General features: G+C 51.6%; 1 protein-coding gene across 6 annotated transcripts in view; it reads left to right on the top strand.

Annotated features, from left to right (window-relative positions):
* Positions 1-17473, top strand: part of CATSPERD (cation channel sperm associated auxiliary subunit delta) — a 48446-nt gene that overhangs the window by 27022 nt on the left and 3951 nt on the right. For all 6 annotated transcript variants that reach the window (XM_032307572.1, XM_032307594.1, XM_032307555.1 and 3 more), the window contains 8 exons: positions 2017-2130; positions 2924-3013; positions 3998-4056; positions 7326-7404; positions 9563-9615; positions 11641-11715; positions 12854-12982; positions 14685-14868. In XM_032307572.1, coding sequence (XP_032163463.1) covers positions 2017-2130; positions 2924-3013; positions 3998-4056; positions 7326-7404; positions 9563-9615; positions 11641-11715; positions 12854-12982; positions 14685-14868 — 783 coding nt within the window. The remainder of the gene's footprint in view (positions 1-2016; positions 2131-2923; positions 3014-3997; positions 4057-7325; positions 7405-9562; positions 9616-11640; positions 11716-12853; positions 12983-14684; positions 14869-17473) is intronic.

Here is a 17473-nt window from a genome sequence, read left to right on the forward strand (position 1 = left end):
GGCCCCTCCCGCAGACCCTGGCAATCCCATGGGTCACAAGTGCAGGAGAACACCATTTCTTTCACTTTGAATGTTTAAACTGTCCCCAGGGCGCAGTCACACATTGCTTTTTTCCGGTGATGAGCACTTTCAGGGTCTCCTCTCTTGGCACTTCCCCGCGCGCAGTGCAGGGCTGTTACCTGCCATCGCTGCGCTGGGCGTGACATCCCCACGACCGCTTTATCTCCCAACCGGACCCTTGTAGCTTTTTGAACAACTTCGCCCATTTTGCCCATCTCTGTCCACTACCCCTGGCAACCGCCAATCTTTTCTCAGTATCTATGAGTTTAATTTTTTCGTTTCGTTTTTAAAAGATTTTATTTATTTATTTGACAGAGATCACAAGTAGGCAGAGAGGCAGGCGAGGGGTGGGGGTGGAGCAGGCTCCCCGCCGAGCAGAGTCGAGCAGAGTCCGATGTGGGGCTCGATCCCAGGATCCTGGGATCGTGACCTGAGCCGAAGGCAGAGGCTTTAACCCACTGAACCACGCAGATGCCCCCATATCACAAATTTTAACCCATTCATCCGTTCATGGACACTTAGGTTGATTTCATGTCTTGACACGGAGCTGCAGTAAATATGGGAGGAGATACCTCTTTAAAACAGTCATTTCATGGGGCGCCTGGGTGGCTCAGTGGGTTAAAGCCTCTGCCTTCGGCTCAGGTCATGATCCCAGGGTCCTGGGATTGAGCCCCACATCGGGCTCCCTGCTCAGTGGGCAGCCTGCTTCTCCCTCTCCTTCTGCCTACTACTTTGCCTGCTTATGCTTTCTCTGCATCAAATAAGTAAATTTAATTTAATTTAAAAAGAGAAAGCTGGGGCAATTCGTTGGATAATTTGAGTCCACAGGGATATAAATAAGTGACTGGGTAAATAAAGGAGCAGAGACACATGCCCGCCACAGAAGAACTCTGAGTGATGTGCTTGCATGCACTCCCTCCTAGAGGAGTTTAACCCCCACCCCCCGCCTGAGGCTGGACTGGTCTCTGTCATGAGCCTGCAGGCAACAGTCTGGAAAGGGGGAGTAGCCACTTGGTAGTGGAGAAGCCTGGCAAGCACTGCATTAGCCGGGAGATAGGATCCACTTCGACAGTCCCGTAGCAAGGACAGGAAGTCCCAGGTTCTCTTGGCCTTTTCTCCACCCCAGACCCGGAATCAGCCGCTTCTCCAAGAAGCATCTCATTGGCTGGCTGCGTTGCTAGGACGGCAGGAAGCCAATCTGTTTCCTTGAACATGGGGTAAATAAAAGGCAAGATGCAAGCCTTCACCCCATCTTCCCTTCCAACTGTTCCAATGGGCCGGCGAAAAGTCGAAGTGGGAGAGAGTCTGTAAAACTCCCCCGGCAAATGTGTGCAGACGAAATGATAGAATGTGGTCTTGCGGCAACCCCAACATCATAAAGGGTGGCAGCCAGCCCCAGGCGCTGCTGATGGAGGATCAACCACCCGTTGAGTCTTGCCAGCGCGATCCAACCCAAACCCAACGGATCCAGCCGCCGATCTGCCAGAAACTCTGAGCACAAAGCAACATGCCTACCTGTGCCAGGAAAATCCAGACCGTGGGAATCTACAGGTCCAGCTTCCTGGGCGCTTCAAAGCTGCATAGAAACAAAAAGAAAGGGACGAGGCGGGGGGCCTGGGGATTGAAGGAGCCTTCGAGAGAACAATGTTTGAAAATGGGCAGGACTAAGTCGCATCACCTAGGGATGCACACGTAGCAAGAAAGCGATGGTGGAAAAAGTCAGGTGTTGGGGGGGCACTTCTGCAGAGAGGAGGCCCTGCGGTGAGGTGATGGGGTGGACCTCGAGGGTCTTCAGGGGGCTGCAGGATCTAGCCGGGAAGACACTGGCATGAGTGACAGAGTGGAAAGTTCCATCCCTGGCGGAGACCACTGAGGGCCACCCACCTGCTTGTCCGTTCTGCTTTTGGGAACAGGAGTTTGGTTTAATTCATGGATTTGTTTGGCGTTTCTGCCCAGGTGGAACTTTTGGAAGGAGAATTTGACGACAAAATGTACACCATTGACATGAACAGCAAATTGGAGCTGACCGCCCTGATGATCCCGCGGCCCGGCAAGTCCCTGATCCCGCTGGTAAGGCCACCTCCCGAGTTTGGTGGGCGCTTCTGAGACGGGGTGCTCCCCAGGGTCCCAGGCTTTCAGAGTCCCCTGGGATCCCCAGGGGGAGACCTTGCTCAGGGTACTTCTTAGACATGCCCTGTCCTGCTCCTCAATGACCCTCTGCCTGTCTGGCTTCCTCTCCCGGGACCTGTGTGCCTGGTTCTCCACCCTTCTCTGGGGCTGCCCCGAGCTTCCCAAAAGCTCCTCTTCCTCTTAGTCTGGCAGGAGCCTAACTCATGCCTTCCCTCAGGCAGCGGGAGGTGCTCCAGAGACAGTGGGTCTCCCCGGGCCTGAAGCCCAAATGTCCAAGCCTGGAACCCCCGGTACAAGTAACAGAGCTGAAAACGGTGGGGGCGGGGTGATTAATGCAAGGTCACAGGACGACGTCCAGCCAGCTGGGAGCAGTGCCTAGAAGGGGACACCAGGCTGGCTCCGGCTCTTATCTCGGGCTCTCCTTCCCAGCTCCTCCTGTGCAGGTCAGGCCTCTGGGTCTCTCCAGGCACCTGGGACGGGTCAGGGATCTGCAGCTCTGAGCTGTCTGCAGAGACACAGCCGTGTCTCTGTGTGGCCACAGCTGGGGAGTAGTTGAAGTGCGGCACATTCGGGAATCAGAGGGGCACCCGCTTTTGCAGAGCAAGCTTGGTTTTCGGTGGGAAGGTGCACAAGGATACGTGTGGACGAGACCCGCTCCCCCCCACCAGGGGCACCCCTCTGTGCCTCTAGCCCAGAACATCTGTGTGTGCTTCTCCTCTCTGGCCCCTGCCAGGCAATGGTGAGCAACCCCCACTCCCTGGGCCTGCAGGCCATCATCTATGAGGACGGCTACACTTACGACGGGAACACCAAACACAGGATGGTGAGCTGCGCCCCCGACCCCGCCCCAGCCCCAGGTGCACGTGAGGAAGGGCACAGCCTTGTGGGCACCCAGCCCACTCCGGCCACCTTAAGGCACTCCTCAGCCTGACCTTCCTCCCTCCTTTCCCTCCTCGTACTCAGCACACAGCGGGGTAAGGGCCTGGGGAATTTGGAGAGGACACAGCCGGGCCCCTCCCCGCAGGCAGGCAGCAGTCTCCCAGGACAAGTGAGGTCTTTAAGGTTCACGGGGATAAGCTCAGAGGCCATGGCAGGGAGCCTAATACAGCCCTGGGGAAATGTGGGTGGTTGGGTAAACCGAGGCATCAGGATGGAGATGACCTGGGGGACCAGGAGAGGCTTAGCCAAATAGGGGTCTGGAGGATCCACAGGGCAAGCCAGGCCTCCTGGTCGCACTACGGGCTTTGTGCTTGATGCCAGAAGCCTGGGGGGGGTGGTTGGGAGGTTGCCAGGGGGCAAGGGCAGGGCATCAGTCCACCACAACAGAGCCTTTGGACCAGTCCTTGCCACCTTCTAAAGAAGAGGGGAGACAGTCACCCCTCACTACAGGTCCTCCAGACAAAGGCAGCAAGGAAATGCAGGGGCTTGGGGTGTTCATTTCCATGAGCTTCTAGAAGTCTTTCACCAGTGGTACAATTAGAAACAGGGGAGGGCTGGGGCGCCTTGGTGGCTCAGTGGGTTAAAGCCTCTGCCTTTGGCTCAGGGTCCTGGGATCGAGCCCCGCATCGGGCTCTCTGCTCAGCGGGGAGCCTGCTTCCCTCTCTCTCTCTGCCTGCCTCTCTGCCTACTTGTGATCTCTCTCTGTCAAATAAATAAAATCTTAAAAAAAAAAAAAAAAAAGAATCAGGAGAGGGCTGGACGCTCTCCAGGCTCCTCCTCCCAGGGCCCCGTCCTACCTCGACCTCCCCGATCCCTGACTGTGCGCGGCTCCAGGCTGTCACTGACCCTTTTACCCTTGATTCCACAGAACATTTCCCTGAAGCAGCAGCACCACTGGGGCAGAGCCGACCCCAATTTCACCTCCAGGTATGTGGTCGATCACCTAGACCGGAGTGGGGAAGGGGTGGCCCAGGCTATCTAAGCGGTTCCCTTAACGGGAACTGGGAACCCCGGTGCCAAGATCCAGACTCCCTCCCTCCAAGGACAGTAAGACCAGAATAATTGAAAACAGTTTCTAAGTGGTGGGTTCCTCAAAAAATTAAACCTAAAATTACTATATGATCCAGCAATCCCATTTCTGGGTCTACACCAGGAAGAAGGAGAAGCAGGGACTCAAACAGATGCTTGCGCACCAGTGTTCACAGTAGCGTGATTTATAGTCCCCAAAACATGGAAGCCAGCCCTGTGTCCGCAGACAGAGGATTGCATCAGCACAATGGCACCATCCACACAACGGGACATCACTGAGCCTTAGAAAGGAGGGACATCCGGACACCTGCCACGATGTGGACAAACCTTGAGGACACTCAAGTTGCCCCATAAAGCAATCCACTCCTGGAAAGACACGTCTTGCAGGATTCCACTCCCAGGAGGTCCCCAGAGTATGTAGTTGAAAAAGTTTTAATTCTAGATCTAGAATTTTGTACCACTGTATAGTATAATTTAAGTAGAACTTAAATATTCTCACCACTACCCCCAAACAAAGGTAAATATGTGAGGTGATGGGTGTGTTGGGGGGTGGGATCCTTCCACAAAATGCACAGATACCAAATAATTACATTATATACCTTAACGGTCTTACAATTTATTTATCAGTTTTACCTGAGCGAAGTTGAAAAACGTAAATAGAAAGTTAAAAAGAAAAGTACGTTGTATGTTATTCATGTAGAATGCATGTTCTTCTCTCCCACACTTATGGTGAATTTTTTTAAAAATCACTCATTTTTTATATGTACTTGGCCATTAGAAATATCCACCAGACCTCCTAGGAGAGATTTTTCAGACCACATGCTCAGACTTTAATCCAACAAAACTAGAACTGAACAGCCAGAGAAGTAAAACCAGTAACAACAACAAAAACCCTTTTCTTGGAAATTAAGAGACACTTTTCTAGATAATCCTTGAATCTTAGAATCCATGGAACACACCTAAAGTACTCAGAGGAAAATGAGTGCCCTGACACTTTTATTATTAAGGGAGATGGACTAAGAATGCACGAACTAAATATTTAACTTAAAGAACTAGGGGAACCACAAAAAGAAGGGAATTAACAGTGATACAATCTGAAATGTATTCTTTTTTTTAAAAAAAAGATTTTATTTATTTATTTGACAGAGAGAGAGATCACAAGTAGGCAGAGAGGCAGGCAGAGAGAGGGGGAAGCAGGCTCCCTGCTGAGCAGAGAGCCCGATGCGGGGCTTGATCCCAGGACCCTGGGGTCATGACCTGAGCTGAAGGCAGAGGCTTAACCCACTGAGCCACCCAGGTGCCCCTGAAATGTATTAAATAGAGGCCAAAGAACAGTATCAAGTCACAATGAGACATAAGGCTGGTTCTTCAGAAGACCAGTACACTAGATGAGACCCCGTGATCCTGACAAAGGAGGAGGAAGCGAAATGAACATTGGGAATAGAAAATGAAAAGTATGGACACAGAACCCATGAAAAGAATAGTTGGCGGGGGGACTTCCTCAAACTAAAAAGCTCCTGCATAGCGAAGGAAACCATCAACAAAGGGAAAAGGCGACCTTCTGACTGGGAGAAGATACTGAGGCTGATCTCCACAATATGTAAAGAACACACACAACCCAATAGCAACAGCAACAGTCCGATTAAAAAACGGACAGAAGATTTGAATAGACACTTCCCCATCTATATGGCCAATAGTACATGAAAACATGCTCAACGTCACTGATCCTCAGGGAAATATAAATCAAAACTACAACGAGATACCGCCTCACACTGTTGGAATGGCTAAAATCAACAACACAGCAAACAACAGTTGTTGGCGAGGATGTGGAGAAAGGGGGAGCCTCTTGCTCCGTTGGTGAGAATGCAAACTGATGCAGCCCGTCCAGAAGACAATAGGGAGTTTTGCCCAAAAGTTAAACATAGATCCACCGTACAATCCAGTAATTCCACTTCTGGATATTTATTTGAAGAAAACAAAAACACTAATTTGAAAAGACCATGCACCCCTATGTTTATAGCAGCATTATTCAAAGTAACCAAATTATGGAAGCAACATAAGTATCGATCTATAGAAGAATGGATAAAGAAGATGGAGTGTATGTGTACAATGGCATATCACGCGGCCATCAGAGGAGTGGACTCTTGCCATTTGTGATGACATGGATGGATCTTGAGGGCATTGTGCTGAGTGAAAAAAGGCAGAGAGAGACAAATACCATATGATTTCACTTACATGTGGAATCCCAAAAAACCCAAAACAAATGAACAAACAAGCAAAACAAAACCAGACTCATAGATGGAGAGAAAAGACTGATTGTTACCAGAGGAGAGGGGGATGGAGAGTGGGCAAAACAGGTGAAGAGGGTCAAGAGGTACAAACTAGCAGTTATGAAATAAACAAGTCATGGGGCTGTAATGTCCAGCAGGGGAATATGGTCAATAAGAATGCGCTGACTTTGTATGGCGACAGATGGTAACGAGGATTATTACGGTGATCATTTTGCAATGTATATAAGCCTCAGATAACTATGTCATAGACCTGAAACAAATATGTTATTGTATTTCACTTACACCTCAGCAAAAAACAGAACAAGAAAACATGGATGTAGCTTGGGGATAATGAAATTGGAATTCAGATGTTTTCATTAGGTTATCATATGTAAATGAACAAAACTGACTCAAGAAGAGGTAGAAACTCAAGGGAGGGTGGGGCCGCCATATAATAGCAGAGGTTCTCTGTCTCTGTTCTGGAACAAATGGCTGAGCGGATGGATGAGTAGATGGATGGATGGACAGATGTACAAATGGAGGGATGGAAGGATGGATAGATGGATGATGGGTAGACGGATGGATGGACAGATGTACAAATGGATGGATGGATGGACGGACAGATGGACAAATGGAGGGATGGATGGATGGATGGATGGACAGATGGACAAATGGAGGGATGGAAGGATGGATAGATGGATGATGGATGGATGATGGGTAGACGGATGGATGGACAGATGGACAAATGGATGGATGGATGGATGGATGATGGATGGATGATGGATGGATGATGGATGCATGCATGCATAAATAAATTGATGAGTCAGTGATTATTTTTAACACTGACCCTATGTGTGACACAGGTGTGCAATACCACACAATCCCATTGCCTTGCAGCATAAAGAGACCCACAGGATCTACCATCACTCTGGACATAGCCAACAAGGAAATTTCGTGTGTGGACCTCAAGCCGCTGGTAAAATTTGTGTTCCATATTCTTTGTTGGTAGTATTAAGAATGATGGCAGTGGTGAGGGGTGGGCACGGCACCTGGGTGACTCAGTCGATTAGGCATCTGGCTCTTGATCTCACCTCAGGTCTTAATCTCAGGGTCATGAGTTCAAGCCCCGCGTTGGGCTCCATGCTGGGTGTGGACCCTACTTAAAAAAAAAAATAAGAATATGGCAGTGGGCCTCCTCTATCTTTTCCTTGAGGGGCTGGCTGAGCCCATGCTCAGATGGAATCTGAAAATGGAGGTAATCCTGTCCCAGTTGCCGGGGTCACTCCCTTTCCCCCTGACAGCATTCCCCAGGGCACCCCCTCATGATTCACCATCCTTGGAGCAGGTGCATGGATAGTCTCTTTCCTTGTTGGACATCCCCAGAACAAGAGTCACCAACTCTGATCACAGCACTCTTTGGTGCTCCAAGAGACAGAAAACAACATCATCCACACAGAAACCCATGCACAAGTATTCATAGTGACATTTTTATAGTAGTCAAAAGGTGGAAGCAACCCAAATGTCTACCTGTGTGTGAATCAATAAACAGATGGGGGCCCATCCTCACACTGGAATTCAGCCTTAGAAAGGAAGGACATCCTGACACTTGCTACAACATAGACCTCAAGGACACTGGGCTCAGTGAGAGAAGCCAGACCCAGAAGGACACAACCTGCAGGACCCCACTCCCAGAAGGTCCCCAGAGGAGTCCCATCCACACAGAGAAGAGACCATGGGAGCCAGGGTTGGGGCAGGGGGTGGGGAGTCCATCCTTTGTGGGGAAAGAGTCTCCATGTGGGGAGATGGAAAGTTCTGGAGGAGGATGGGTGTACTTGATGCCACTGTGATTTGCCCTTCAAAATGGCTAAGATGGTGAATTTTAGGGGTGCCTAGGTGGCTCAGTTGGCTGAGTGTCTGCTTAAGTCATGGGTCCTGGAATTGAGCTCCTACATTGGGCTCCCTGGTCCGTGGGAAACCTGCTTCTCCCTCTCCCTCTGCCTGTTGTTTTCCCTGATTGTGCTCTCTCTCTCTGTCAAATGGATGGATAAAATCTTAAAAAAATTTAAAAAATGGCGAATTTTATGTTATATATATTCTATACCACAATTTTTGTAAAACTGATATAAACCTTGCATTCTGTTCCTTGATAAATCCATGTTTGTTTGTTTTTTAAAGATTTTATTTATTTATTTGACAGACAGAGATCACAAGTAGGCAGAGAGGCAGGTAGAGAAAGTGGGGGAAGCAGGCTCCTTACTGAGCAGAGAGCCTGATGCGAGGCTCGATCCCAGGACCCTGAGATCATGGCCTGAGGTGAAGGCAGAGGCTTAACCCACTGAGCTACCCAGACGCCCCAATCCATGTTTGTTTTAATATAAAGACAATAATATAAAAACTTAATATAAAAATATAAAGTTTGTCTTAATATGCTTTTAGACTCCCTTTTACATCTCTGAGGGTAACACCGTACCCCAGTTTGAGAAGCCCATCTTAGCTTTTTGAGAAGCACAAATAGCTTTTTCCTCTTTTCTCCTGTTTTTTTTTTTTTTTTTTTTTAAAGATTTTATTTATTTATCAGAGGGAGAGAGGGGGAGAGAGTGAGCACAGGCAGACAGAATGGCAGGCAGAGGCAGAGGGAGAAGCAGGCTCCCTGCTGAGCAGAGAGCCCGATGTGGGACTCGATCCCAGGACGCTGGGATCATGACCTGAGCCGAAGGCAGATGCTTAACCAACTGAGCCACCCAGGCGTCCCATCTCCTGTTTGTTTATTGAAGCCCATCCACTCATTCATTAGTTGGTTCATTCATTCATTCATTCATTCATTCATTCTTCTCCCCAGCCTTCTATATGCCAAGTATATAATGCCAAGTATTATCCTGCATTTATAAATTGGTTTCTGGTTGGAGCTAAGTGGTGGGGGGCACTTAGGCTCACCCCGTAGCTCTGGGAGGGTCTTAGGGCTTGAAAGCTCCAACAGCCAAGCCTGGCTCCAGTGAGTCCCAGGAGCCTGGGTCACAGTGTCAGGATCTGTGCTCATCATGTCCAGTCTCCCCTGGGTGTGAGTGTTTGCTGTGGCTGGGCCATCAGTGGCCCTCACCGACCCAGGTCAGCGTGTCCGCCTCTCTCCTCCACAGACGGCGTTCATTTCAGTGGGTTGTGACCAGGAAAAAAAGATCGTCATTCAGAAGTAAGTGTGTTGAAGTCGGGTGACATGGTCCTGTCCACTTTTGTATATATTTAACATTTCCATAGCAAATAGTCAAATAATGAATACTAATGGTTTAAGTTGGTCTTCTGGCACAGTGGTTTCCCCTCCTTGATCAATTTGTTGATATTTACATTTTTTCCCCTCTTCTCTAATCCTTTGAGTGTTCTCTTTCTTTTATGAGTCCCTGAATTCCTCATTTTGATTAAAATTGCTTAGGGTTTTGGGTTTTAATTGGTTGCTGAAATTTTGCAGAACTTTGCCTTCAGTATCCATAGTTACCCCCCAGGGAATGCAGCCATGAGAATCCAATTTTAAAAATAAAAAAACATTGGGGAGGGTATATGCTTTGGTGAGTGCTGTGAAGTGTGTAAACCTGGCAATTCATAGACCTGTACCCCTGGGGATAAAAATACATGTTTATAAAAAATAAAAAATTAGGGGTGCCTGGGTGGCTCAGTGGGTTAAGCCGCTGCCTTCAGCTCAGGTCATGATCTCGGGGTCCTGAGATCGAGTCCCACATCGGGCTCTCTGCTCAGCGGGGAGCCTGCTTCCTCCTCTCTCTCTCTGCCTCTCTGCCTACTTGTGATCTCTCTCTGTCAAATAAATAAATAAAATCTTAAAAAATAAAATAAAATAAATTAAAAAAATAAAAATAAAAAAAGCCAGAAGATTGGCCAAATTGCCATACTTTTCCCCCCTCAGGCAGTGGTGTGCTGATAAATGTATAACAATTGGTTCTGGGTGGAGGGGGAGGCCCCAAGTCCAAGCACGTGCCAATTCCTGTGGTGTGAAGACGCCCACCCTGTCGATTTCCAGCTTCTGCGGGCCCACAGAATTCCAGAAGATTTAACACTTGGCTCTCAGGAGCTAGTCGAGGCTGGCTTCAGCTCTCCACTGCTCGAGGGCAATGAAAAACTCAGGTGATGATTTTACCATGTTTCCCCCAAATGGAAACATTTTGTTGAATCAATAAATTGCATAGTTAGGACATGTGTACAGGGAATATTTTTAAAACAATATACAAATAGCTTCTGCCATAAACAGAGTAGGAAGATATTTGTCCCATGTGGAACCAACAAAGGCTTGTATCCAGGGTTTATAAAGAATTCCTACAAATTAATCATTATAAAAAAAAGACAAAATTTTTAAAAAGGGGCAAAAGTCTTGAACAGGCACTTCTGAAAAAGAAAAAGTAAAGAAATCCATATGCTTGGTAAAAGCGCTGAAAGGGTGGCCAACCTCACTTAATAGGGAAAAGAAAAAAAATTTTCTTAGAGGCCAAATTCACTCACCAGCATGGTGAAATTTACAGAGCATGGCCAGTAGCAAGGGCTGGTCAGCACAGGGAGCCCCAGGTAGCCTCCAGAACGCACCAACTTTGTGGGTGGGTAGGTACGTTTTTCAGGTGCTTTAGAAAGCACGTCATTTGACCCCGTAACTCCAGTCATGCACGTGGACACTGGCAAGGGTTCCAGAATGTTCTGAGCAGTATTATTCCTAATAGCTTCTAGCTGGAAGCAAGCCAGCTAGAATCCCTCAACAGGAGGATGGGCAAACAGGTACAGTGGTTGGATGAACGGACTGTCCCAGCCACGCAAACCGTCAAGGCAGAAGTGCCTGGACGGGGTTGTAGAAACATGGAACAGAAAGCACAACAGAACACACACAACGTGATTCTAGTCTTTAAAACCCCAAATCAGGCAGAAAGAAACCGTGTTGCCTAAGGAGGCATGCCCGGATCAATGCTACAAAGAAAATCCAGGAAATGATTGTCTCAAGAGTCAGGACACCCAGCGCCTAGGTCTGGGGCTCGGATAATCATTCTCCCACATGAACTTGGGCTCCTTGGAGACTCTGGGCAGGGAAGATGCAGACTGAGCCTGGAAGTAAGAAAGGACTCAAATATGAAACCAGCCGGGCTGTACGTGTCCCAGGGAAGAATTCACGATCCTTTCGGTGCTATGTGGGGGTAGGGAACTTCTCACCATCTTCTGTCGCTCACAGCGAAATCTCAGCCTGTCAGAACAACATCCTCGACCCCGTGGGCCTTCAGGACAATTACAGCTACGTCATTGAGAGGTGAGCCCGAGATTTCCGTTCACGACCTCCCTCCCATGACTGTCCCCTAGCCCCAAAGGCTAATTGGAAATCATTTTTATTTTTTTATATTTTTTTAAATTTTATTTATTTATTTGACAGACAGAGATCACAAGTAGGCAAAAAGGCAGGCAGAGAGAGAGGAAGGGAAGCAGGCTCCCCGCTGAGCAGAGAGCCCGACGCGGGGCTCGATCCCAGGACTCTGGGATCACGACCTGAGCTGAAGGCAGAGGCTTAACCCACTGAGCCACCCAGGCTCCCTGGAAATTATTTTTAGACTGATATCTGGACTATAGGGAATCTGAGGCGGGGAGCGGACTGGTAGGGGAGGTGCGGGTCTGCCGGAGCCGGCGCGATGTGGTAGGACCCGCAGCCCAGGTCCCCCCAGCTACGGGGCCACCCTGCTGCCATCTTGGCAGCCTCCTACCTGCTCCTGGAGCCTGGGCACCGGCTCACCTGAGCGAGCGGGGTGGCCAGACCCCGTCAGCCGAGGCGGGAGGGGGTGAGGGCCAGGGTGACCCTCTGTATGGCGTGGCTGGTCCTGAGTGCCATTGAGAGAGCATGGGGCCGACCTTGGCCCTGCCTGGCCCCCGGGCACAGAGAGCCCCCGACCCCCAGCACGGGAAGACACGCGTGTGCTTTACACACCACAGCCCCTCAGACATGAGCCAGGGGTCAGGCCCCTGTCTGCACTCACGGCCGAGGCCTATCCTGGCACTGCTGGGCTTGCTGACCAGGAAGCCCGCAGTCAGACCTCGTGGGGGCACTGAGGGGTGCGTGAGGCGGAACCTCAGGAAAGACAGGTAAACGGGACACACGAAGAGAGATAAGAGACCATGAGAGACAGAGAGAGGGACAGAGACAGAGACAGACAGAGAGAGGGGAGAGTTTAAGGAGTCAGTTCACATCAGTGCACAGGTTTGGCAGGTCCACAGTCTGATGGGGGAGGCCGTAGGCGTAGGGAACTGTTGTAGTTCCAGCCCAAAGGCCGTCTGCCGGGCTTTGGGTTTGCCGCCCCGGCCAAGGGGGCCCGAGACGTTAACTGCCGCACGGTTCCTGGGGTCGTTCGGTCCATGGCTCTGAATGGCCCTCTGCTGCCACCCCACCTGTCTCTGCCTAGGGAAGCCTACGACCCCAACTTCCAGGGGCAGAAGGCCATTGAGGACCTGGTGGTGCAGTACGAGTATGAGAAGCTGGGCTGCCCCAGCCTCGTCTACTGGGACAACCCCTGGAAGCCCGTGGTGGAACTGTAAGACCCCAGGGGGGCCCTCCAATCCCCGGCTACCTCCCGCAGCGCTCCCTCCTCCCCGCGGGCCTCCTCACTCCTCTCCGTACGGCCTGGACCCCCAGTGGACCCCTAGGCCCCGCCCTTGCTATGCCCTCTCCCTGCAATGTCTTTTTTTTTTTTCTTTTAAGATTTATTTATTTATTAGAGAGAGCGAGAGCGAGCACACGAGTGGGGGGAGGGGCAGAGGAGCGAGGAGCTCCAGGGGACTCCATGCGGGCTTGGTCTCGTGATCTATCCTGACCTGAGTCGAAACCAGGAGGTGGACACCCAAGCGACTGAACCACCCAGGCGCCCCCGCTTCCTGCAATGTCTTACCACCCACTAGGGCTTAAATGATGGGCCCTGGTTTTGTCACAGTCCAGGAGGCTGGAGGTCCAAGGTCACAGGGCGGCACGGCTGGGTTCGCCGAGGTTCCCTCCTTGGTGTACAGGCGGCCACCTCTGCCTGTGTCCTCAGGTGGTGCAGGGAGCAAAGACAGCCATGCTTCCCTCTCCTCCCGAGAGATCGGGGCCCACCCTATGACCTCGGTCATGCTCAACCACCCCTTTAAAGGCCCCACATCCAAACACAGTCACATGGGGAGCTAGGGCTGCCACGTGGGAGTCTGGGGGGACACGACTTAGCCCATGGCTCTCACGTCACTCCCCCGTCTGTGGACTCTGCTGCCTTTCCTCATCACAGCCCCTGCACACCCCACCGCGCGTAGCTTCCACACTGTCGTGGGTGGTCGACCAGCCCGTGGGGCCCCTGGAGCCCCGGCCTGGGGAGACCAGAACCACCCTGCCCTGGGAGGGAGCTACCTCATTGCTGCCCCAGACCAGCGCTGCCCAGTGGAAGTTCTCCATCCTTCCGTGCAGCCCTGTCCGCAGTCAGTACACATGTGGCTCCCGAGCACTCCCAAGTGTGGCCAGGGCACTCCAGGAACTGGCTATTCCATTTTACTTATTGGTAATTGACTTATACAAGGCATGTGCCAGCCTGGGCACAGCTCCGTGCCCCGCAGACCGTCAGACTCAATAGTAGTGCGCTGACTTCGCGACAGCAGAAACCGGCTTACCCTTGAAAAGAGGCGGGGTCATTCGGACATCATGTCTCTGCTCCCGGTGGCCCTAATCCCACACACTGGCAAGACTGTGGGGCCGGGCATGTGGGATCGATCCCCAAACTCTGGGCCGCCACGTGGGGGCACACAAGCCCCCATACGGTAAAGATCAAGGAAAGCCACCAGCCAGGGGAAGGGCCGGAGCTCCCACCTGCCAGGAGATCACAGATGGTGTGCCCCAAATCAGTTTTAGAACAACCCGAATCAACAGCCCTAAATATATCCCTTTGGAATGTTGGCAGATAGGCCAGAAGGGGTGTGTGTGTGTGTGTGTGTGTGTGTGTGTGTGTTTACTTATTATCTAATCAATCTATTTCTTTACAAGTGGTGGTTTTTGGCTCTAGACTTCAGCTAAGAGGCAGAGAGGCACAGCGGGAAACAGCCCGCCCTCCCCTGTCCCACCTGCCGCTGCTTTCCTCCGCAAAGTGGCAGCCTGGGGAGGCTTGGGGGGAGGGGAGCACCGCCTTCCCTGCCGCCCCCCCCCACCGCCCCCAGCATGGGCTCATCACACCCGGGGGCCGCCGCATCCCCCCTCAGCCCGGCCCTGCGCCTGTGTCCCAGGTGGCGGGAAGGCAAGTTCCAGGAGGTCATCGAGACAGAGTTCGTCCTACTGGAGGTGCACGGACTGTTCACGTACACCTACTCCCTGACGGCCCAGACGGCGCTCTGCAAGGCCCAGCCGCAGAACTGGACCACCATCATGGAGACCGCGGGCGACAGGCGGCCCTTCGCCTGGGACCGAGAGGTAGCGTCCACTCCTTTTCCAAGACAGGCCCCAGCAGCGGGCTGCGGGCCGGAGGTCAGACCGCGCGGACTGGTCGGCCAGGGGGGCACGTCTGGGGGCTCGGGGCACGGCGGGGGCGTTGCACGACGGAGAAACGAGCGCACGGTGCTGCGGAAGGAAAAGCTGCCGCGCGGGCCGCCGCGAGCCCGCTGACCCGCGGGTGTGCGCTCCCCAGTCAAGGCCAAGGGCGCGGACTCAGGGCGGCGACGCGGCCAAGAGGTGGCGCTCGCTTCCCACGCCCGCAGCCCGGCCCCGCGGGCAGACCTTGGCTCCTTTTTTTTTGCGCTTCCTTTCTTAGCCCCGCGCCTCCGAAACTTTCTCTACACACTCCTTCTGAGTTGATCACGTATTTTCTTACGGACGATGGGTTTGCTCCCCCGCACACCCCCAGTCTGAAGGGAAATTCACCTAACCTACAACCCCTGTGAAAGCGCGCAGCTCACTGCCACGATCGGTTCCGTGCACTCGCCAGGCTGTACAGGCACCGCGTCCCTGATCTTTGTTCTTTCTTTCTTTCTTTCTTTCTTTTTTAATAGAGAAAGCCACCCATATGTGGTTCGCGTTTATTGTAATTTTCCGACTGTGCCCATACGGAGTATTACATTCTTCTCGCGAGTGCCGTCATTCAGAGTAGCGTGCATTTAGGAGATGGTCCCCTTACTTTTTTCCCCATCAGTCCCAGTGATTGGCAATTTTGAATGCCTGCATTTTCAGCACGTCTGGATGGACTGCTTGTTATAAGCCACTCAGCAACCGAAACCAGGTGCAGCTAGCTCTGTCAGTATAAATGGGGCTTTAGAGGCTAAGAAACAGTTTCCTTTTTCCATTTCATGTGGTCTTTATATAACCCAGGGTTTTTTTTTAACCCCTAAAGACCTTTTTTTTTTTTTTTTTTTAAGTAGACTCCATGCTCAGCTTGGAGCCCAATGTGGGGCTTGAACTCACAACCCTGAGATTAAGACCTGAGCTAAAACCAAGAGTTGGATGCTTAACTGACTGAGCCACCTAGGTGCCCCCTGAAGGATTTTTTTAACCCATTGAACCACCCAGGTGCCCCCCCTTTTTTAATAAAGTAGGCTCTACACCGCACGTGGGGCTCAAACTCATGACCCTGAGATCAAGAGTTGCATACTGTACTGACTGACCCAGTCAAGTGCCCCAAGCCCCTTTTAAAAATTAAGGATTTAAAAATTTTTTCTATTGTGGTAAAATATGCACAACCTAAAATGTACCATTGTAATAATTTTAAGGGGCATGAAGCACACTCCCACTGTCCTGCGACCACCCCACCCTCCGTCTCCAGAACTTTCCATCTCCCCAAACTGAACTCTGTTCCCACAGAGCATAGACTCCGTACCCCCTGCCCCAGCCCTGGCTCCCCCAGTCTCCTCTCTGTGTGGACAGGACTCCCCTGGGGACCTCCTGGGAGTGGGGTCCTGTGGGATGTGACCTGGGTCTGGCTCCTCTCACCGAGCCCATTGTCCTCGGGGTCCCTCTGCATCATGGCAGGTGTCAGAGTCCCTTCCTTTCTAAGGCTGAATAACACTCCACTGGCTGGATGGACACCATTCATTCACCTGTCAGTGGACGTTGGGCATTTTGGTTAATTAATGTTGCTATGAACACAGATATACAAATCTCTCCTTTGAGACCCTGTTTTCAGTTCTCACCCTCAGGACCTCATCTAAACCTAATTACCTCCTAGAGGACCCACCTCCAAATTCCACTGTGGACTAGGGTCTCAACATATGAATCTGGGGAGGCAGGGGACACATTCGGTGCCTAACAGGGACACAGCCAGCAGGGCCTGGGGAGGGACAGGATGAGGTAGGAGGAGAGGTGCAGAGTCAAGCGTTGCCTTGTTTCCAGCTTGAAGCTCCTGGGCAGACCCTGGGGCCAGTGACATCGTAAGGATGAAGCGGGAGCAGCAGAGGCAAATACACAGCTTGTTTGTATGGGGGGAGCTCAGAGGTGACCCAGAGGAGGCCAGAGGCAAAACATACGGACAAGTGAGGTCTGGTATGGGTATGAGAACCGGCCCTGTTGGGGTGCTAACTTAGGGATGTGTCTGCCAAGGAAACCAAGGGAGACCCGGAGGAGGGGTGCCTCGTGGGGCACTGTGTGGTTCCACCACGCAGGGAGCTGCTGACAGATGGGAGGGCCTGTTGCTGTTAACAGCCACGAGGCTGAGATCCAAGGGTTGCTAGGTGCTGGGGCACAGGTGAAATCAGGGGTCCGCCCTCACCCCATCCCTCAACCTTTGGGGGGAGGCGGGCAGGGCCTGGGTTTGGGGAACATACACCCCAGTGGCCATCCACACCATGGACATTGCTTCTGCATTTGTGTTCTGGTTTTTAATCAGAACTTCCGAACCCGCAGAAAGGCTAGAAGAGCAGTAAGATGGAGAACTGGCCATTACAACCCACCCCCGACTCAGCAGGGTGCTTTCCTGCGGCATGGGTGGGGTGGCCCCCGCAGGGGGCTTCAGCTGTCAGGTCTGAGAAGGTTCTCTCCTGTGTGGGGCTTCTGTTAGGCAGGAGCTAGGCTGTCGGTCTGTGTGCTTTTT

This window comes from Mustela erminea, chromosome 1 (assembly GCF_009829155.1).
Source record: "Mustela erminea isolate mMusErm1 chromosome 1, mMusErm1.Pri, whole genome shotgun sequence".
Classification (NCBI taxonomy): Eukaryota; Metazoa; Chordata; class Mammalia; order Carnivora; family Mustelidae; genus Mustela; species Mustela erminea.